Source organism: Engystomops pustulosus, chromosome 8 (assembly GCF_040894005.1).
Source record: "Engystomops pustulosus chromosome 8, aEngPut4.maternal, whole genome shotgun sequence".
Lineage (NCBI taxonomy): Eukaryota > Metazoa > Chordata > Amphibia > Anura > Leptodactylidae > Engystomops > Engystomops pustulosus.
Window position 1 is genome coordinate 112823015 of NC_092418.1, and position 23305 is coordinate 112846319.

A 23305-nucleotide genomic window follows, 5' to 3' on the forward strand; every position below is an offset into this window, starting at 1 on the left:
TACTTTGTTATTCTTTACATAACAACATTGTATTCATCCTGTTTCCATGGTGACAGACTACAAACAAACCCGGTGAAGTCTGATCCTGCACTTTTTTTGTAATTTTTTTGCAGCAGGTTTTTTTTATTGTTTAGAATAGAGAGATCTCAGGACCCTCCATCCTGTCTTTGTTGGACTGATTTTTCCAAACCCCGCAGTAGCACCTAAGAGATTGGCGTAATACATACATCAAGTTACGTATTATTGGTTTCCAAGGTCAGACGCTACTTGTATCCTGCTAATAATTTACAATTAACCCTTCGTGGGGCCCCACATGTCATAGATTAACACACAGCAGTTTTCTTATCTGTGTAGTAGATATTGTGAGTTTTACAACCCGGGTTATGGTATAAATGTCATCGCTAGAGTATGTGCCGGACACTCCGGAGACAATGGGAGCGGTGTGGAGAGGGGTCCTGCTCATCCTCATCCCTGTGCTCTGCCATGGCATCCCCAAGCCCACAAAGAAGGACTTCATGACCATTGGTGGACCTTTATGGGGTCACGTAGAAGGGTTTTATGATGGGAATGGGTTACATATGGTGCATAGCTGCAACACTGAGGTTCTTGATAACACAAGAGCTCAGATTACTACACTTAAGAACTATGGGGTCACCCATTATAAGGTACAGCTAGATGTGGGGGATGGCCAGCTGCAGTGTTACAGGACCCTTCTTCAGCTGCTGAATGAAGCCAACATTAAGCCGATTGTGATCTTGCATGGCAGTGACATGAGAGGGCGCCCTGCAGGTGGCGCTAGCCCTGTTGATGCCTATGCAGAATATGCTGAATTTGCATTCTATGCTTTCGGAGACCTGGTCCACACCTGGATAACATTTGATGTTCCTGCAGATGTAAAAGATTCCCAATCCCTGCAGGTTCTTCTGGAAGCCCATGAGAGAATATATACGCTATATCACCAGAAGTATTCTGCTGGAGGTGAGTGATTATGTGGTGTGTGTGTATTATTATAGTCCAGTACAGACACAAGCAATCTAGACTTATGATACAGATGTATAATTTGTTAAAGGGTTTGGCCAGGATTGCAATACTACATACATCCTGTACACAAGAGTGGCGCTGTTTGTTTATCTTATACCACTCATTTTTAAAAGCTATGCGTGTTACCATTCACTGATAGCAAGCAGAGTAGTGGTCACAAGGCCATATTCAGCTGCTTAAAGGGGTTGTCCATATCTACGGTTGATAACTAGCTGTTAAGTGAGGGTCTAACTGCGCAGACCCCCATCATTTAGCTCTTCAGAGAATGGGGATCCTGTTCTAATGGGTGGAACAGCAGGATGAGCATGCACCCTGGCGCTCCAGTCATTACCATGGGAGTGGCGGAAATAGTCAACCACTCCCAAATACAATGAATGGAGGCCAAAACCTTAAGGAAATCTAACATCAAAAACAAACTGTGCTAATCTTATTATTTTGTTATCCATGGCCTCCTATATTTTAAAATCAACTTTAAAAAATATATGCTAATGAGCTAGAAGGGCTCTAGGGCATTACCAGAGCCCCTCCGTGCTGTAGCTTCACAGTATGTTACAGTGTCCCCCCTCCCTCTGCTCCCTCTGCTCTCACTGCCTGCTGTAATCTCACAGGGGGAGAAGGGAGCTGCTTCTACCGTGTAACAGCCTGTGAAGCTACATCTCAGAGGAGCTCTGGTAATGTCCCCCCAACACCTTTTGGCTCATTAGCATAATTTTAAGAGTTGATTTTAGAAGTAGGAAGGCCATACATAACAAATTTATGAATACTACCACAGTCCAGATACCTGGATCTATGAGAATGTGTCCATGGTTTATCATGCTTGATTTTGATGGTAGATTTCCTTTAAATAATTTAGGAGCTGAGTCTTAAAGGGTTTGACATGGTCACTACCCTTTCAACAAACTTTGTATACTCTAGTGAATTTAAGGAACTGCAGTATGTCAGGAAAAACCTCTTCCTTCCTCTTTTACTTGGCTCTTCCCATTCTCTCACCATTGCTGCTGAAATTATTTTCGCTTAAATTTTTTTACTGAATTCTTTCTTGCTAGCAAGAGTGTCCGAAGCAACCTGAGGTGTCACACTGTGGAGGGGCAAGGGGGAGGGAGCAGGATCAGTCACAGGATCTAGTGTCACCCCCAAACTCTGAGAGAACTGGGGATTAGATAGAGGGAAAAACTGCTAGAAACTACAAATGACATAAAGAAGTATTATTCCTTGTGGACACGCACTGGACTGATGATGTATGTCATGTATTGTATGTTAGAATGGTAAGCGCCCTTTACATTTTCTGAGAGTTGATTGCAACACTTGTAGATCATTTTGTTAATCTACAGTCTACATCATGTTTTGACAGGTGGACGGATATCCATTGCCTTGGCACCGCCCCTCCTGGACGTTATTCTATCACTTCGGGGGAATTTCTTGGTAAATTTATTTATAACTTAGCAATATTTTAATATTTAGATCTCTTATTTTTTTTTTTTTTTTACTTAAAAACAAACTTTGTGGGGGGGGGGGGGGGGGGAGCAAATGGAAGACCTTTGCTGGAGCTCAGAGGCTTGAGCCAGAGTTCCTAGGCCCCAAGACACATTTATAGGTCCCATCTAACATGTCTCATGTATAATACTGGTGTTCAGGGGCGTAACTTGAGGGGGTGCAGAGGGTGCAGTCGCAACCGGGCCCAAGAGGTTTAGGGGGCCCATAATGGGGCACATTTACTTACCCGGTCCATTCGCGTTCCAGCGGCGGCTTCTCGGGTCTTCCGGCGATTCATGAATTTCCTGCGCCTGATGACCACCAGGTGTCACTGCTGCGCCGAGGTCCGCCGAGTTGCGTCGGAGTTCACTGATCTCTTCCTGGTGCATGTAAGTATGGCTCGTGCGACCAATTTTATTTTAAATGCGGCAGTTTTTCCGAATCCGTCGGGTTTTTGTTCGACCACGCCCCCCGATTTCCGTCGCGTGCATGCCTGCGCCGATGCGCCACAATCCGATCGCGTGCGCCAAAAACTCGGGGCAATTCATGGAAAATTGGTGCAAATCGGAAATATTCGGGTAACACGTGGGGAAAACGTGAATCGGGCCCTTAGTAAATGACCCCCAATGTGTCAATTTCCCATATGAGAAGACTATTACTATATACCATACATTATATAGTCAGGGGTCTTGCACAGACTTTGCACTGGGGCCCATCAGCTTCAAGTTACGCCACTGCTGGTGTTAAAGATGCCATTGGGTCATACTGTAACCATTGTACCCCCTATGGCTGAACCCTCATATAAACATTTGTAGTAATGAATTATTACATTTATTGCATGGCGCATTTTGTTTCTATTTTAGAAATCTGTCGACTTCCTTGCGCTGAATATGCGTTACGACTGTCTGAATTCCCAGGAGCTACAGAAATGGACAAGAGACAAGGTCAGGGGATAATACACTAGGATATAATAGGCTTCATTTCTTACAACAGGCCTTGTTTACCCTAGCAACCAATCACAGATCAGCTCTCCTTTCCCTCACTGCTCTGGAGAAATGTAAGGCAAATTCTGATTGGATGCTGAGGACAGCAGTGAACAATGTGTTTCTGATAATAAGTCCTATGACTTTGAACAATAGTATTGAACATTTTGTTTGTCAAACTCCAGTTTCCACCCAGTAGAAGGATCACACTCCCGACTTCTCCTTTATTTTCACTGATTGAAGTTCGTGTTTTGTAGTGATGGGAATTCCAGCTCTTCTTAGTGAGCTGGCTCTATTGGCTCCTGAACTACTCCCTATTAAATATATAATAGGGAACCGTATGCCAGATCACCGCTCCACTTTTAACCCGATTGTAGCAGCTCACTGAGGGGAGCCGGCTCCCATTGTTCCCGAACGACACATCACTAGTGTTTTGTTCATAACTTGACACGTCTGCAATAAATCAATGATTATTTACAGGCTTCAACCAGCCACATACCTTTTCAATAGACTCACAGGGGGAGATTTATGAGACTTGTACACCAGTTTTATGACGTAAAAGCTCTGAAATTATTTCAATTACTGGTGAATTGTGCACTAACTTCAAATTTTTGTGGGTTTCTCTGTGTTGCACCTGATTATCAGACTCCAGATGTAGAAATTTTTAAATTGTCAAACAGCATTAAAAAGTGGGGGGAAAAGTGAAGAAATGTAGAAAGAGTTATATTTTTTTGTTATTTTAATTATGCATAATTGGGGATACTGTACTGTTGCTGTTTGGCAGGAGGAACTGTACTGGTGCTGTTTAGCAGAAGGAACTGTACTGGTGCTGTTTGGCAGAGGTACTCTACTGGTGCTGTTTGTCAGAGGTACTCTACTGGTGCTGTTTGCTAGGGGACACTGTACTGGTGCTGTTTGGCAGGGGGTACTCTACTGGTGCTGTTTGGCAGGGGGTACTCTACTGGTGCTGTTTGGCAGGGGGTGCTCTACTGGTGCTGTTTGTCAGAGGTACTCTACTGGTGCTGTTTGCTAGGGGACACTGTACTGGTGCTGTTTGGCAGGGGGTACTCTACTGGTGCTGTTTGGCAGGGGGTACTCTACTGGTGCTGTTTGGCAGGGGGTGCTCTACTGGTGCTGTTTGTCAGAGGTACTCTACTGGTGCTGTTTGCTAGGGGACACTGTACTGGTGCTGTTTGGCAGTAGTACTCTACTGGTGCTGTTTGGCAGGGGGTACTCTACTGGTGCTGTTTGGCAGATGTACTGTACTGGTGCTGTTTGGCAGAGGTATTCTACTGGTGCTGTTTGGCAGTGGTACTCTAATGTCGCTGTCTGTCAGAGGTATTCTACTGGTGCTGTTTGGCAGAGGTACTGTACTGGTGCTGTTTGTCAGTGGTATTCTACTGGTGCTGCTTGGCAGTGGTACTCTAATGTCGCTGTTTGTCAGAGGTACTCTACTGGTGTTGTTTGGCAGTGGTACTCTACTGGCGCTGTTTGTCATAGGTACTGTACTGGTGCTGTGTGGCAGAGGTACTGTACTGGTGCTGTGTGGCAGAGGTACTCTACTGGTGCTGTGTGGCAGTGGTACTCTACTGGCGCTGTGTGGCAGGAATTATGTGTTGCTCCTGTATTTTGAGGAACGTTGTAGTCTATGTTGCTTACCGCAGTCACAGTTTATTACTAGCAGTAGTTTTAATGATTATACTAAAGTCTGGGCGTATATTTTGTTTATTTTACAGCTTAACAAGAAGAACGTGGATATTCTTATCTTCAGTTTATCACTGACCAGCTGTAATGATTTATCAAAGAATAATCAGGTTCTTCTCACACCTAAGGTATATTCAGGTAAGATAGCGGGCACTGTGCACAGGGATATTGGTTATCAGGTAATTCGATTCAAAATGTGTTTTTTTCTGTATTTTCAGGAGATAATTTAGTTAAATAAAAAAGTGTGTAGATCCAGAACAGCATAGAATTAGCCAAAATCTTAACAGTAAAGCAAATTATTGATACTAATTGAAGTTACTCAACTATTTATATAACCATGAACAGTGAGGAAGCAGAAATATGTGTAAAATATTCTACCTAAAAGGAGTAGCACAATTTCTGGCAATAATTTGATGTATATTCAGCATGGTGCAGTAGTTTCTGTCCATCTTCTATGGTGGACAGAATTCTAAAGAAATTTCAGTGTGAAACTTAATCAGAAAAGGAAGAAATGTGAAAAGAAGAGGAGAAAGAATAATTTTCCTCTGATAAAATATAGTTATATATAGAGTTTCATATAGTCACTGGTACTATGGATGTATTCAGGGTTTGCTGTAGACTATGTGACTACTTTAATGCTGGATTATATCTTTACAGATATCAGAGCTTCTGTTTCCAGGCTTGTGGGATATGACATCAGTAATTTGATGCTTTCGTTGTCTTCTAAGAATGGAAGGTGAGACTGTGCTATGGTGAAATACAATAGAAATTTCCTACCCATCTTCTTCCCCATCTTCCTCAACCATGTGGCACCTAAAACTTTTTGAGCCCACTCTTTGTAACTCATCACCCTGCTTCTCCCAGCTCCATTGATATCTTGAGTAGTGCACATGTTTAACCTCAGAGATATTCAACCATATAGCATCATATAGTTTGAGAGATTAAATTATTGCACCACCTGACGGCTAAGACAGAGCTGTGACGGCTGTTTTCTTTTTTGCGGCTTATTCTTCACTTGTGATATCTGTCCATCTTATGGGGCATCCTTGCCACAAACACCTCAACTAACCATAGGCATTATGACTCCCTCTATAATACTTTATGTACTGTTTTCCATCTGATGTACTGTATCTTATAACATAGATCTGAGAATCCTGTGGCCAAGTCTCTATCGCCCCGCTCGGCATTCACCACAGTATGGCAGAGATTTGCGGACCAGACACCGGCAGAGAGAGACGTCTTCTTGCAGGACACATTTCCCGAAGGTTTTCTCATGGGATCCTCTTCTTCTGCATTCAAAGTAGAAGGGGGCTGGGCCGGGGGGGATAAAGGACAATCCATATGGGATGCTTTTGGTCAACTCGGTCAAGCTAATGGCAATGCAACAGCTGATGTGGCTTGTGACAGCTACAACAAGATCGACTATGACGTGTATCTACTGAAGGGCCTACAGTCCAAGGTCTATCACTTCTCCATCTCCTGGCCCAGAATATTCCCAACGGGACTGAACTCCACAGTCAATGCAGCGGGTGTGAAATACTACAACAAATTAATCAACAGGTTAATCCAAGAAAACATCAAACCAATGGTAACTTTGTATCACTGGGATCTGCCCCAAGCACTGCAGCAATCTGGAGGTTGGCAACATGAATCCACCATCCAGGCATTCGTGGAATATGCCGATTTCTGCTTCACCAATTTTGGAGACAGAGTTAAGCATTGGATAACGTTCCATGAACCTTGGGTTGTCAGTTACGCTGGATACGGGACCGGAGAACATGCACCTGGGATCCAAGATCCAGGAAATGCCTCCTTCAAGGTACAACCTGGAAATGAAATGTCAATATTTCAGTAATTGCACTAATTTGTTTGAGTTCTTTCTAATCAAGTCTCCTCCATTGTATGCCACAGGTGTCCCATAACATTGTGAAAGCTCACGCTAAGGCCTGGCATATTTACAATGACAAGCACCGAGCCTCGCAGCAGGGTCAGGTGGGAATCTCTCTGAACTCAGACTGGGCAGAACCCCTAAACCCTACTAATCCAGATGACGTAAGTGCTGCCGAGCGATACCTCCAGTTCATGCTTGGGTGGTTTGCCCATCCTATTCTTGTCAATGGAGACTATCCTGAGGTTCTGAAGACTCAAGTCCAAAACATAAATACCCAGTGCTCCTCTACTGTGGCCGAGCTGCCCACATTCACTGAGGAGGAGAAGGCCTACATCAGTGGCACAGCAGACTTCCTTGGCATCTCCCACTATACCTCCCGACTACTCAGTGCCTCAGGAGGCCAGAACTGTGCGGCTGATTATAATAATATTGGAGGATTTGAAACCCATGTGGATCCATCATGGCCGACCACCTCATCTCCTTGGATCTACGTGGTGCCATGGGGTCTGAGAAGGCTTCTGAACTTTGTCAAAGAAGAATATGTAAAAGGAGGACTCCCCATATATATTACTGGAAACGGTATGCCGACACCAAGCACTGGAGAGGTCTTCAATGATGTGGCTCGGGTGGAATACTTGACGGCTTACATTAACGAAGCCTTGAAAGGTAAAAATATCTAATTATGTGATCTAGAACATGTATTTTATTCAGTAAGCTGTAAAACTGTTCTAACCCTGATGTTCACTTTTTTTTTTCCTTTACAGCTGTCAAGACCGACAATGTAGCCGTAAACTCCTATATAGTCCGTTCCCTCCTGGACGGCTTTGAAGGACCTCATGGATACAGTCAAAGATTTGGTTTACATCATGTTGATTTTGAAAATAAAAATAGACAAAGAACCCCCAAAAAATCAGCCTATCTTATCTCCAACATCGCTGAAAATAATGGATTCCCAAGGACAAAATTAGGACAAAAAGTTCTTCCGGCAAAATGGGAACAAGTAAAGAAGCTACCAGCTCTACCAGCATCAGAAGTTCCCTCAAAAGCTAAAGTTGTATGGGATAAGTTCTCGGGACAGTCCGCCTTTGAAAGGGACATGTATCATTATTCTACAGTACCGAGTGATTTTTACTGGGGAGTATCAACTTCAGCATATCAAATCGAAGGAGGATGGAATGAAGATGGAAAAGGACCAAGTATATGGGACACATTTTCACATGTTCCAGGAAATGTTTTTGAAAATGGCAATGGGGACATTGCAAGTGATAGCTATCACCAGTTGGACGCAGACTTGTACATGCTCAGGAGTCTGGGGGTGAACAGCTACCGATTCTCTATCTCGTGGTCACGAATCTTCCCAACTGGACAAGGCCCAGTCAATGATAAGGGTGTTGAGTATTATAATAGGCTTATTGATGGCCTCCTGGCAAACAACATCTCACCAATGGTGACCCTTTACCACTTTGACCTTCCTCAGGCTCTCCAAGATATTGGTGGCTGGGAAAGTGACACAGTCCTCGAGGCTTTTAACAGCTATGCAGATTTTTGTTTCAGAACATTTGGAGATCGGGTCAAGTTTTGGATGACTTTCAACCAACCCCACACAATTGCTACAGTCGGTTATGGTATTGGTCTGTATCCACCTGGAGTGAAGGATGACCCTGCATATGCTCCTTACAGAATTGCTCACAAACTTATTAAAGCCCATGCCAAAGTCTACCATACCTACGATGAGAAATATAGAAATTCTCAGGGTGGTGTCATTTCTCTGAGCCTCAACACTAATTGGGTGGAACCTAAAGACCTTAAGCAACCAAGAGACATAGAAGCGGCAGACCGCTACTTACAGTTTACCTTGGGGTGGTTTGCACATCCAATCTTCATAAATGGCGACTACCCAGAGGCGATGAAATGGCAGATGTCCAACAAGAGTGAGCTCCAGGGTCTCCAATCTTCCAGGCTTCCAGCTTTTACAGAAGAGGAGAAGGCCTATATCCAAGGCACAGCCGATGTGTTCTCCATAAACATCTATACCACAAAGAAAGTCCAATATAAAACAACAAGACTGACCCCTCCACATTTTCAATATGATATTGACATTGCAGAAGAGTTTGATAATAGCTGGCCGTGGACAGCTGCAGACAATTTCAGGGCAGTGGCCTGGGGCCTGAGGAGGCTGCTCAACTGGGTGAAAGAAGAGTATGGAGATGTCCCGATATACATCACCGAGAATGGAGTTCCAATGGATAGACACCCTAATTTTGACGACACCGATAGGATTTTTTATCATAAGACCTATATTGATGAAGTTTTGAAAGGTAAGTGCATAAGTTAATATATAAAGTATAGACAAACCTTCTAAAACCTGTCCATGGGTTGTGTCTGTTATCACAGAAAATCTCTATTAAAGTGAATAAAGCTGAATTAGACACACAACTTGTGGACATAGATGGTGCTGCTTTTGGAGTAAATTTGTAATCTTTTTCAATTTTGGGTACAAGTTTTGGGGTACAAGTAACATAAATGACTCTTTATGATCCCCAAAAGCTCACAGTTTAGATGGTGTAAATCTGAAGGGTTACTCTATCAACTCACTTATGGATGGCTTCGAGTGGGCTCAAGGTTACCGACTTCGGTTTGGTCTTCACCACGTGGATTTCAATAACCCTTCCCGCCCAAGGACTGCAAAACGCACAGCTATTTACTATGCCGAAGTTATCCGAAATAATGGCATCCCCCTGCAGGAGGAAGAGGAATTTCTGTATGGAGAATTTAGGGATGACTTTGCTTGGGGCGTAGCCTCCTCAGCGTTTCAGGTAAAGTAGGCTAACTTTTTAAATTCCTCATATACAACTTTTAGCCAAATATTCACACTACTTCCCGATGTCACCGGTAACTTAGTCTTTGTATAATGGAATGCTATGAAGTATCACCCACTGATGGCCACTGCCATGTTGTCCTGTCCACACTGATGCCACTGGTTTGACAACTAAACATATCAAGCTGTCATCCAAGACACAATGCAATGGCTTGGAGGACCCATTTAAAATTTTGGCTACTCTTCTTCTCTCCACCTTGTGACCTACATTGTTTAAAAGTACTTACTTTAAGCAGTAGCAGTAGTGGGAAAGGGAGGTGACAACTGCTCTAAGCACATATCTGCCTCTTGAAGGGAGTTGTCACTTTTCCAGTTCATATAGCCAGTAACATTGCAAATTATAGACTATCGATCCAAACCATCCAAAACTTTATTTGCTTTTTTTTGTAGATTGAAGGAGGCTGGAGGGCAGATGGGAAAGGACTCAGCATCTGGGATCAGTTTTCTCATACAGAATCTAAGATTGAAGAGGATGGTAATGGAGACGTGGCCTGCAACAGCTACTACCGAGTAGATGAAGACATAGAACTTCTCAAGGGGCTGAAGGTCTCGGCTTACAGATTCTCAATCTCCTGGCCCCGAATTCTCCCAGACGGCACAAAGAACAACATCAATGAGGCCGGCATCAATTACTACTCCCGCCTGATAGACGGTTTACTAGCGGCTGGGATCACACCCCAGGTAATATCTGATCCCCATCCAATTTTCAGCATAAATTTCAATTTTCAAGTGGGAAGTGGGGTTTGGGTAACACCTTTAAAATTTGCTTATGCTTTACAATGAATTGTGTTACATTGTCAAAATTTGTTGCACATCTAAAACATAATTAGCATAATTGAGAATAGAAAAATCTCCTATACGTGAACAGGGTTTTGTGACTCCCAAATCCTAAACATTGCTCTGTAAATTGATGGAGAATGCGGGATGAAAATTTTGTTGCACAAAATTCCGTGAATTGAGATATTACGATAATTAAGATATGTTCCATTCATGGGAATGAAGTTTGGGAAGATTAAAATTCAACTAAACTTCAGAAGTTAAAATCTGCATCACATTCTGTTTCTGGTCGCAAACTTGCTTAGATAGGGAAAGATATTGTAATGGAAAACAATGGGATTTTTGATTTTGCCCAAAAAGAAACCGTGTGGCTTAGGAGAAATTGGTTTTGCTTTTCTATGCAAATTTTGTCTTTTAATAAGTTGTGACTAGTGATGAGCAGACCCGTTCGGTGTTTGGGTTTGGCCACGAGACCTGGACATGTTGCTGGATCCGGGAAATTGACTCTCCTACCAATGCTCAATTTGCCATGGCTATGATTGGCCAGGGGTGTCCCACTGGACAATCATAGCCATGGCTAGTAGCTAGGGGCACTATTTTGCTGGATTGCCTGTTCGTGACGCCAATCCGGGTAGTGCTTCCGAACCCCGAACCAGAATGTAGATGTTGGTCCACTCATCTCTCTGACCTTACTGACCTTACACTGGACTGTCTAAAGTTGCCCCAAATTTGCCATCCCCCATAAGACCATGTGATAAATTGTGTACATTCTACCATCCAACTTGCCAAATGTAGGTCAATATGTTTTACGTAAGGTTGCACTGACGGACATGCTTTAATTTGTGTAGGTGACTCTCTACCACTGGGATCTCCCTCAAGCTTTGCAGAACCTCGGGGGCTGGGAGAATGAGGCAATAATAGAATGGTTTAAGGACTACTCTGAAGTTCTCTTCCAAAGACTTGGTGACAGAGTGAAGTTCTGGATCACTCTGAACGAGCCGTACATCATCGCCCACCTTGGGTATGAAGTAGGAGCCTTTGCACCAGGTAATTGTTCTATATTTTAATCATGGAGAACGTTTTATGAAAAACTGATGAGGCAATGGGATCTACCCTAACATGCCTTGCCTAGGATTTACTTAGTACATACCTACTGGTCTATCAGACTATGGTAGGTCACTGATACACCCCAATATAATCCTACTGTGTATAGTAAAATCTAATGTTCAGTAATTCAATCCAGAAAGACGATGTATTGTAAAGAGTGTGTAGTGCTTTATTCCAGATCCAATGCTTTAAAAGTATTTAGGTTTTGGGTTAATATTTCCTATTTCTGCATCAATTTTAAGCTTTTCTGAGTAGATTGGGGCAGAGTCATCTCACTTACATGCATTCTCTATTTAGCGGTGCTTTTCAACTTTTTGTGAATAATGATTCAGTGTCAGCAGAGTCATTTCCCTGTTGTGCATTCCCTATCTTGCAGTTTGCTATTTAGCTTTTTGTGTAGAATGGGGCACATCCAGCAGAGTCATCTCATTATCATGCATTTCCTATTTCGGCAGCTCACTTTTTTGTTTTGCTGTGTAGGCTGAGACAGATTCGGCAGAGTCATTTTGTCACAATTACACGGTGGAGATTGAATAACAGGTGGCAACTTTATTACGATTTTATTATGCCGAAGTCCTAGATAATGTATCAAATTTAAATATAAAGAAATGTCTCCAATATATAAACATGAATAAATACCTGATTTCTTCTAAAACTTCTCATCTGCAAATATTTGCCTTTCTTGCATAACTCGTTTTTTTCTGCCCTATTAGGAGTCTTTTCAATAGGGACCCCGACCGTGTATGTTGTGGGACATAACATGATTAAAGCGCACGCCGAAGTATGGCACCTGTACAATGATAAATACAGAGCCTCCCAGGGAGGTGTTATCTCCATCACCCTCAACTCAGACTGGGCCGAACCAATTAATCCCTATAAACAAGATGACATAGATGCAGCATTTAGGTACATGATGGTAAGTACCACCTGGTTTAGGATTTGGAGATAATGCTCTTTTAAAGGGGTTTATGAGAACAATTGATGGAGGGAAAATAATAATAATGTGCATGAAGTTTGTAGGGGATCCAATAAATATTCATACACATTAAGAATTATAGCAGTTATATCCTTGTACATAGAGGGCAGTATTATAGTAGTTACATTCCTGTACATAGGGGGCAGTATTATAGTAGTTATATTCCTGTACATAGGGGGCAGTATTATAGTAGTTATATTCTTGTACATAGAAGGCAGTATTATAGTAGTTATATTCCTGTACATAGGGGCAGTACTATAGTAGTTATATCCTTGTACATAGGGGGCAGTATTATAGTAGTTATATTCTTGTACATAGGGGGCAGTATTATAGTAGTTATATGCTTGTACATAGGGGGCAGTATTATAGTAGTTATATTCTTGTACATAGGGGGCAGTATTATAGTAGTTATATTCTTGTACATAGGGGGCAGTATTATAGTAGTTATATCCTTGTACATAGGGGGCAGTATTATAGTAGTTATATTCTTGTACATAGGGGGCAGTATTATAGTAGTTATATCCTTGTACATAGGGGGCAGTATTATAGTAGTTATATTCTTGTACATAGGGGGCAGTATTATAGTAGTTATATTCTTGTACATAGGGGGCAGTATTATAGTAGTTATATCCTTGTACATAGGGGGCAGTATTATAGTAGTAATATTCCAGTACATAGGGGGCAGTATTATAGTAGTTATATTCCTGTACATAGGGGGCAGTATTATAGTAGTTATATTCTTGTACATAGGGGGCAGTATTATAGTAGTTATATTCTTGTACATAGGAGGCAGTATTATAGTAGTTATATTCCTGTACATAGGGGGCAGTATTATAGTAGTTATATTCCTGTACATAGGGGGCAGTATTATAGTAGTTATATTCCTGTACATAGGGGGCAGTATTATAGTAGTTATATTCCTGTACATAGGGGGCAGTATTATAGTAGTTATATTCTTGTACATAGGGGGATGTATTATAGTAGTTATATTCTTGTACATAGGGGGCAGTATTATAGTAGTTATATTCCTGTACATAGGGGGCAGTATTATAGTAGTTATATTCCTGTACATAGGGGGCAGTATTATAGTAGTTATATTCCTGTACATAGGGGGCAGTATTATAGTAGTTATATCCTTGTACATAGGGGGCAGTATTATAGTAGTAATATTCCAGTACATAGGGGGCAGTATTATAGTAGTTATATTCCTGTACATAGGGGGCAGTATTATAGTAGTTATATTCTTGTACATAGGGGGCAGTATTATAGTAGTTATATTCTTGTACATAGGAGGCAGTATTATAGTAGTTATATTCCTGTACATAGGGGGCAGTATTATAGTAGTTATATTCCTGTACATAGGGGGCAGTATTATAGTAGTTATATTCCTGTACATAGGGGGCAGTATTATAGTAGTTATATTCCTGTACATAGGGGGCAGTATTATAGTAGTTATATTCTTGTACATAGGGGGCAGTATTATAGTAGTTATATTCCTGTACATATGGGGCAGTATTATAGTAGTTATATTCTTGTACATAGGGGGCAGTATTATAGTAGTTATATTCCTGTACATAGGGGGCAGTATTATAGTAGTTATATTCCTGTACATAGGGGGCAGTATTATAGTAGTTATATTCCTGTACATAGGGGGCAGTATTATAGTAGTTATATTCTTGTACATAGGGGGCAGTATTATAGTAGTTATATTCCTGTACATAGGGGCAGTATTATAGTAGTTATATTCTTGTACATAGGGAGCAGTATTATAGTAGTTATATTCTTGTACATAGGGGGCAGTATTATAGTAGTTATATTCTTGTACATAGGGGGCAGTATTATAGTAGTTATATTCTTGTACATAGGGGCAGTATTATAGTAGTTATATTCTTGTACATAGGGGGCAGTATTATAGTAGTTATATTCTTGTACATAGGGGGCAGTATTATAGTAGTTATATTCTTGTACATAGGGGGCAGTATTATAGTAGTTATATTCTTGTATATAGGGGGCAGTATTATAGTAGTTATATTCTTGTACATAGGGGGCAGTATTATAGTAGTTATATTCCTGTACATAGGGGGCAGTATTATAGTAGTTATATTCTTATAGTAGTATACTAGTCACGTATATTCTTGTACATATTATACATTACTTGTATGTAATAATAACCATGTTATAACGACTTTTTTCTTTTACTCAGTTTTTCGCTGGCTGGTTTGGATATCCTATATTTAAAACTGGAGACTATCCAGAAGTTATGAAGACCAGTGTTCGAGAAAGGAGCCTTGATGCAGGACTACCCAAAAGCCGGTGAGTATAGCAACATAGACAGAATGGCCAGCGCCCATGCAATAAGTTTTATTCAATAATCCTTCATGGTTCTTTGCCTCTCTCACTTCATGTGTTTATCCTGTGTTTTCTCTCCAGGCTTCCGGAGTTTACTGAAAGTGAGAAGCAAAGAATAAAAGGGACGTACGACTTCTTTGGCCTGAACCACTACACCTCTGTTCTGGCTGGACAAACTGTATATGGTCTAGACTTCCAGGCTTATGAAGGAGACAGGTAAGACGATCACCTGCGACTGTTATTAGATCCTAACTACAAAAAAATTTGAGAATTTACATATCATCTTCTATACATTGTTACAGGGGGGTTTATTTACTGAGTGACCGGACATGGCTGGGATCTGGCAGTATATGGCTGAGAGTGACACCATTTGGTCTAAGAAGGTTATTACGCTGGATAAAGGAAGAGTTCAATAACCCCGCTATATATATCACAGAAAATGGGATATCTGAGCGCGGGACAGACCTAAATGATGAATGGAGAACATATTACTATAAGCATTATTTAAATGAGGCACTGAAAGGTATAGACATATTTACTATGCAAACCATATAAATTACTCTATAAGTAATACTGCCCCCTATGTACAAGAATATAACTGCTATAATACTGCCCCCTACGTACAGGAATATAACTACGATAATACTGCCCCATGTACAGGAATACAACTACTATAATAGTGCCTTCTATGTACAAGAATATAACTACTATAATACTGCCCCCTATGTACAGGAATATAACTACTATAATACTACCCCCTATGTACAGGAATATAACTATTATAATACTGCCCCCTATGTACAGGAATATAACTACTATAATACTGCCCCCTATGTACAAGAATATAACTACTATAATACTACCCCCTATGTACAGGAATATAACTACTATAATACTGCCCCTATGTACAGGAATATAACTACTGTAATACTGCCCCCTATGTACAGGAATATAACTACTATAATACTGCCCCCTGTGTACAGGAATATAACTACTATAATACTGCCCCCTATGTACAGGAATATAACTACTATAATACTGCCCCCTATGTGCAAGCATATAACTACTATAATACTGCCCCCTATGTACAAGCATATAACTACTATAATACTGCCCCCTATGTACAAGAATATAACTGCTATAATACTGCCCCCTATGTACAGGAATATAACTACTATAATACTGCCTCCTATATACAAGAATATAACTACTATAATACTGCCCCCTATGTACAAGAATATAACTACTATAATACTGCCCCCTATGTACAGGAATATAACTACTATAATACTGCCCCCTATGTACAGGAATATAACTACTAAAATACTGCCCCCTATGTACAGGAATATAACTACTATAATACTGCCCCCTATGTACAAGAATATAACTACTATAAGACTCCCCCCTATGTACAAGAATATAACTACTATAATACTGCCCCTATGTACAGGAATATAACTACTATAATACTGCCCCTATGTACAGGAATATAACTACTATAATACTGCCCCCTATATACAGGAATATAACTACTATAATACTGCCCCCTATGTACAGGAATATAACTACTATAATACTGCCCCCTATGTACAGGAATATAACTACTAAAATACTGCCCCCTATGTACAGGAATATAACTACTATAATACTGCCCCCTATGTACAAGAATATAACTACTATAATACTCCCCCCTATGTACAAGAATATAACTACTATAATACTGACCCCTATGTACAGGAATATAACTACTATAATACTGCCCCCTATGTACAGGAATATAACTACTATAATACTGCCCCCTATGTACAGGAATATAACTGCTATAATACTGCCCCCTATGTACAGGAATATAACTACTATAATACTGCTCCCTATGTACAGGAATATAACTAATATAATACTGCCCCTATGTACAAGAATATAACTACTATAATACTGCCCCTTATGTACAGGAATATAACTACTATAATACTGCCCCCTATGTACAAGAATATAACTACTATAATACTGCCCCCTATGTGCAAGAATATAAGTACTATAATACTGCCCCCTATATACAAGAATATAACTACTATAATACTTCCCCCTATGTACAAGAATATAACTACTATAATACTGCCCCCTATGTACAAGAATATAACTACTATAATACTGCCCCCTATGTGCAGGAATATAACTACTATAATACTGCCCCTATGTACAGGAATATAACTACTATAATACTACCCCCTATGTACAGGAATATAACTACTATAATACTGCCCCCTATGTACAGGAATATTACTGCTATAATACTGCCTGGTTTTGTATTATTCTATCTATTCTGCAGCTGTGAAGTACGATGGTGTGGATCTTCGTGGATATTCAGCTTGGAGTCTTATGGACAATTTTGAGTGGGCCACAGGTTACACTGAACGCTTCGGACTGTATTATGTGAACTTTTCTGACCCAAATCTGCCACGTATTCCGAAAGAGTCTGTGAAATACTACAGATCAGTGGTTCAGAACAATGGCTTCCCTCATCCAAATAATGGGTCCCATCCTACTCTTGATCCAGAACCTGCAGGAAAGTGAATTCCATACATGCGCCAATACAAGGATTAAAATCGATAATTTCTTGTGTTCTATTGGTAAAATTAGCAATTCCAATCCATTCAATATTTTTCTATAATTTGCTCTGTTTCTAATTAATGGCATTTCTGAAACTAATGTATCCACAAGGTGTGATGGCAGATGTGGTGTAGGGTTAGGATGGGCTGCAGGTAAAATCAGTAAGTGGTGTTCCCTTTCTTAGTGATATTATGTACTGGGTTGGATTACAGGGGTTCTCCCACAGTCATATCAGCTTAAGGGTGCGGTCACACTGTGCGTGCTTGTTGCACCCAGCATCCAGGTAAATTAAGGGTTCCATGTTCCCTCCTAGAGACTAAGGGCCACATTTATCACTTTTGTGCGCCTAAGTGTAGTAGTTGCGCCTAAATTCTGGCGCACTGTTTTGCCAGAATTATCACAAGCTACAACCATCTGTGATAAGGTAATTTCCTGCCTCTTATTAATCACTTTACTTTAACACAGTTTTGGCACAGTTTAGGCGCAATTTTTGGCGCAGTTTAGGCGCAATGCTAGATTTGGGCACTTACATGTGATCCTGCTACAAGCTCCTCTCTGCTTCTCAAACATCTTAGCATGAAGATAACACTCACAGCAGCACCCAGGTGTGTGACACCCTGCACCCAGTGACCTCCTCAGCAGTGGCTTCTCCTGGAGGGGATCCCCCAGTGCTGGTCTCCTGCTGCACCCCTGTAATTCTGCACAGTATCCCCCTCAGACACTGTGCAGAATTACATGGGGGACACTTGTTTGTAGAATCTGCAACATTCTGCAAAGTTCTCTTCTCTCTTGCTGTGAGCTCAGGATTCTGCAGAATGTTTTGTAAATAGAAGGTGATGAACTGTAAATAGAGTCAGCAGGCAGAGTATATAATGTCTGTACTAGTGTATGTAATGTCTGGCTGAGCTCTGCTGCTGGGGATGAGCTGCTCTGCACAGGGGCTCAGTGCTTACTTCTGATTAGGCGCAACAAAACATCTGGATTGGTAGGATAGATGACGGAAACATGGTTATTTTTGCTGCCCGCTAGTTTGCCTTTTAATTGCAAAAATGATGCAAAAATGGCGTGCCAGTATGAAAAGGCGCAAAAAAAACAACAGAAAAAACAAGGGATACATGTGGCCCTTAGTACCCAAATTGCAACCAAATCCCACTTCTTTATCTGGTAAATGATTTGTTGGGATGATGACCTGGGTGCCCATAGAGAGGGCTCTGAGCGCCCATGCCATAGGTTGGCCACCACCGGTCTACAGTATAGAACTAACAATATACACTGCCTCCATCAGTTATTTTAGAACAGTAGAGTAAGAGTTAACATTTAAGCTCGGAATGACCCCATCACATATACTGTAAATAATATAAGACATTTACCCAGAGCTCGTGTCCGCCCAGCAGGTACAACAAGCAGCAGCAGCAGCAGCAGTATCAGCCCCTCTACAGGACTCCCAGAGGAGCAGGAGCCGCCGGTCGTGGACTTCCTCGGACTAGAAATCTCAACTTCGGATGCGATGATCGCCTTATATGTGGAATTCGGACTCTTACTTGCTGCAGTTGTCCTCATCATATTATTTTCAGTGTTGAATTGTAAACTTCATAAAAAAGTGAAATTAGCTAAATTAATTTAATTATGATAGAAATAGGAATATATATATATATGTATATTAAAAAAAGCTATTAAAAAACTCACGCAGTGTCATGTGTATGAATGTAAAAATCATGGAGATCTTAAGACCTGGGCTGGGGTGAAGCTGAAAATTGTCAGAAATTACATGGTCCCATCTATAAATCCACCCCCAACAATGACAGGGCAAACAGATGGTAACAAATAAACAATGCCCACACACATCTTCCCTATTTCCACCATAGAAATCAATTGTAAAATTGCTATCACCTGTAGATACCACTAGGGGGAGCTCATTGTCTTCAAAATAAGTATTTTTAAATAAATATCTTTGCCCCTGACTAACTAATTTTTCACCTGGCTGAGACATACAACAAATAACAAAAAAAGAAAAATCTACAATTAATAAAATAGTAACAATTTTCTAACACAAGGGGGTGATGTAGACACCCATCACCCATTAAACAACTAGTTGCTGCTGCAGATCAATCAATAAAGTGATTCAAATCTTCATCCCAGGGTCAACATCTGCATAGAGTTTGTATGTTCTCTCCGTGTTTGCATAAGTTTCCTTCGCATCCTCTGGTTTCCTCCCACACTCCATAACATACTGGTAGTTTGATAAGATTGTGCGCCCCATTAGGGACAGGGACTGATCTGGCAAACTCTGTGCAGTGCTGCATAATCTGTGTGCGCTATATACATGAAGAATTATTATTATTACCCACTAAATTTGGGGTGCACAACCATTATCGGTCAGAGGGCTGCATTGTCACACCTCTGATCTTCAAGGGTCCGCACTAGTAACCAGCACCCTTGATGTTCTAAAAACCACAGTGCAGCACAAATGCCACCCCAGAAACCAAATACTGCATCTGTGCAATAACTAATGCAGAGCCCAAAGCAGACAATAATAATACTGGAGACCACCCCAATAGCAGACTTATAATTCAATAGACCCCCAGAGCAGACCTATAATACAGGGGACGTATAATAGTGGAGACCCCCATAGCAGACCTATAATTCAGGAGACACCTGCAGGGGACCTGTAATACAGGAGACCCCCAGAGCAGACCTATAATACAGGAGACCCTCAGAGCAGACCTATAATACAGGAGACCCCCAGAGCAGACCTATAATACAGGAGACCCCCAGAGCAGACCTATAACACAGGAGACCCCCAGAGCAGACCAATAATACAGGAGACCCCCAGAGCAGACCTATAATACAGGAGCCCCCAGAGCAGACCTATAATACAGGAGACCCCAGAGCAGACCTATAATACAGGAGACCCCCAGAGCAGACCTATAATACAGGAGACCCTCAGAGAAGACCTATAATACAGGAGACCCCCAGAACAGACCTGTAATACAGGAGACCCCCAGAGCAGACCTATAATACAGGAGACCCCCAGAGCAGACCTATAATACAGGAGATCCCCAGAGCAGACCTATAATACAGGAGACACCCAGAGCAGACCTATAATACCGGAGACCCCCAGAGCAGACCTATAATACCGGAGACCCCCAGAGCAGAGCTATAATACAGGAGACCCCCAGAGCAGACGTATAATACAGGAGACCCCCAGAGCAGACCTATAATACCGGAGACCCCCAGAGTAGAGCTATAATACAGGAGACCCCCAGAGCAGACGTATAATACAGGAGACCCCCCAGAACAGACCTATAATACAGGAGACCACCAGAGCAGACCTATAATACAGGAGAACCCCAAAGCAGACCTATAATACAGGAGACCCCCAGAGCAGACCAATAATACAGGAGAAACCCCAGAGCAGACCTATAATACAGGAGACCCCCAGAGCAGACCTATAATACAGGAGACACCCAGAGCAGACCTATAATACAGGAGACCCCCAGAGCAGACCTATAATACAGGAGACCCCCAGAGCAGACCTGTAATACAGGAGACCCCCAGAGCAGACCTATAATACAGGAGACCCCCAGAGCAGACCTATAATACAGGAGACCCCCAGAGCAGACCTGTAATACAGGAGACCCCCAGAGCAGACCTATAATACAGGAGAACCCCAGAGCAGACCTATAACACAGGAGACCCCCAGAGCAAACCAATAATACAGGAGACCCCCAGAGCTGACCTATACAGACCTATAATACAAGAGACCCCCAGAGAAGACCTATAATACAGGAGACACCCCAGAGTAGACCTATAATACAGGAGAATCCCAAAGCAGACCTATAATACAGGAGACCCCCAGAGCAGATCTATAATACAGGAGAACCCCAGAGCTGACCTATACAGACCTATAATACAAGAGACCCCCAGAGAAGACCTATAATACAGGAGACACCCCAGAGTAGACCTATAATACAGGAGAATCCCAAAGCAGACCTATAATACAGGAGACCCCCAGAGCAGATCTATAATACAGGAGAACCCCAGAGCAGACCTATAATACAGGAGACCCCAAGAGCAGACCTATAATACAGGAGACCCCCAGAGCAGACCAATAATACAGGAGACACCCCAGAGCAGACCTATAATACAGGAGACCCCCAGAGCAGACCTATAATACAGGAGACACCCAGAGCAGACCTATAATACAGGAGACCCCCAGAGCAGACCTATAATACAGGAGACCCCCAGAGCAGACCTGTAATACAGGAGACCCCCAGAGCAGACCTATAATACAGGAGACCCCCAGAGCAGACCTGTAATACAGGAGACCCCCAGAGCAGACCTATAATACAGGAGAACCCCAGAGCAGACCTATAACACAGGAGACCCCCAGAGCAAACCAATAATACAGAAGACCCCCAGAGCAGACCTATACAGACCTATAATACAAGAGACCCCCAGAGAAGACCTATAATACAGGAGACACCAGAGCAGACCTATAATACAGGAGACCCCCAGAGAAGACCTATAATACAGGAGACACCAGAGCAGACCTATAATACAGGAGACCCCCAGTGCAGACCTATAATACAGGAGACCCCTCAGAGCAGACTTATAATACAGGAGACCCCCAGAGCAGATCTATAATACAGGAGACCCCCAGAGCAGACCTATAATACATGAGACCCCCAGAGCAGACCTATAATACAGGAGACCCCCAGAGCAGACCTATAATACAGGAGCCCCCAGAGCAGGCCTATAATACAGGAGACCCCCAGGGCAGACCTATAATACAGGAGACCCCCAAGAGCAGACCTATAATACAGGAGACCCCCCAGAGCAAACCTATAATACAGGAGACCCCCAGAGCAGACCTATAATACAGGAGATCCCCAGAGCAGACCTATAATACAGGAGACTCCCAGAGCAGACCCATAATACAGGAGACCCCCAGAGCAGACCTATAATACAGGAGACCCCCAGAGCAGATCTATAATACAGGAGACCCCCAGAGCAGACCCATAATACAGGAGACCCCCAGAGCAGACCTATAATACAGGAGCCCCCAGAACAGATCTATAATACAGGAGACCCCCCAGAGCAGACCTATAATACAGGAGACCCCCCAGAGCAGACCAATAATACAGGAGACCCCCAGAACAGATCTATAATACAGGAGACCCCCCAGAACAGACCTATAATACAGGAGATCCCCAGAGCAGACCTATAATACGGGAGACCCCCAGAGCAGACGTATAATACAGGAGACACCCAGAGCAGACCTATAATACAGGAGACACCCAGAGCAGACCTATAATACAGGAGACCCCCAGAGCAGACCAATAATACAGGAGACCCCCAGAGCAGACCTGTAATACAGGAGACCCTCAGAGCAGACCAATAATACAGGAGAACCCCAGAGCAGACCTATAACACAGGAGACCCTCAGAGAAGACCTATTATACAAGAGACCCTCAGAGAAGACCTATAATACAGGAGACCCCCAGAGCAGACCT

At 42.2% G+C, this 23305-nt stretch overlaps 1 protein-coding gene across 2 annotated transcripts; it reads left to right on the forward strand.

The window, feature by feature from the left end:
* Positions 1–435: 435 nt before the first annotated feature.
* On the forward strand, positions 436–19241 carry LCT (lactase). 2 transcript variants are annotated; one of them, XM_072122247.1, is made up of 16 exons: positions 436–978; positions 2393–2463; positions 3378–3458; positions 5234–5339; positions 5859–5937; positions 6345–7020; positions 7113–7758; positions 7857–9410; positions 9640–9908; positions 10361–10651; positions 11596–11794; positions 12568–12770; positions 15034–15143; positions 15261–15395; positions 15482–15702; positions 17509–19241. In XM_072122247.1, the coding sequence occupies exons 1-16, from the start codon at positions 516–518 to the stop codon at positions 17751–17753; spliced, it is 5349 nt and encodes a 1782-aa protein (XP_071978348.1). In that variant the 5' UTR covers positions 436–515; the 3' UTR covers positions 17754–19241. The 2 variants fall into 2 exon arrangements, with proteins under 2 accessions (XP_071978348.1, XP_071978349.1); XM_072122248.1 differs by lacking the exons at positions 436–978; positions 2393–2463; positions 3378–3458 and adding an exon at positions 3599–3652.
* Positions 19242–23305: the final 4064 nt, after the last annotated feature.

Bases quoted from the DNA above. Each gene is read 5' to 3' on its own strand.
- LCT (XM_072122247.1), top strand. From the start codon at position 516: ATGACCATTGGTGGACCTTTATGGGGTCACGTAGAAGGGTTTTATGAT. The intron at 15,144-15,260 runs GTGAGTATAGCA...TTTTCTCTCCAG, and splicing joins GCAGGACTACCCAAAAGCCG to GCTTCCGGAGTTTACTGAAA. The intron at 15,703-17,508 runs GTATAGACATAT...TCTATTCTGCAG, and splicing joins TTTAAATGAGGCACTGAAAG to CTGTGAAGTACGATGGTGTG.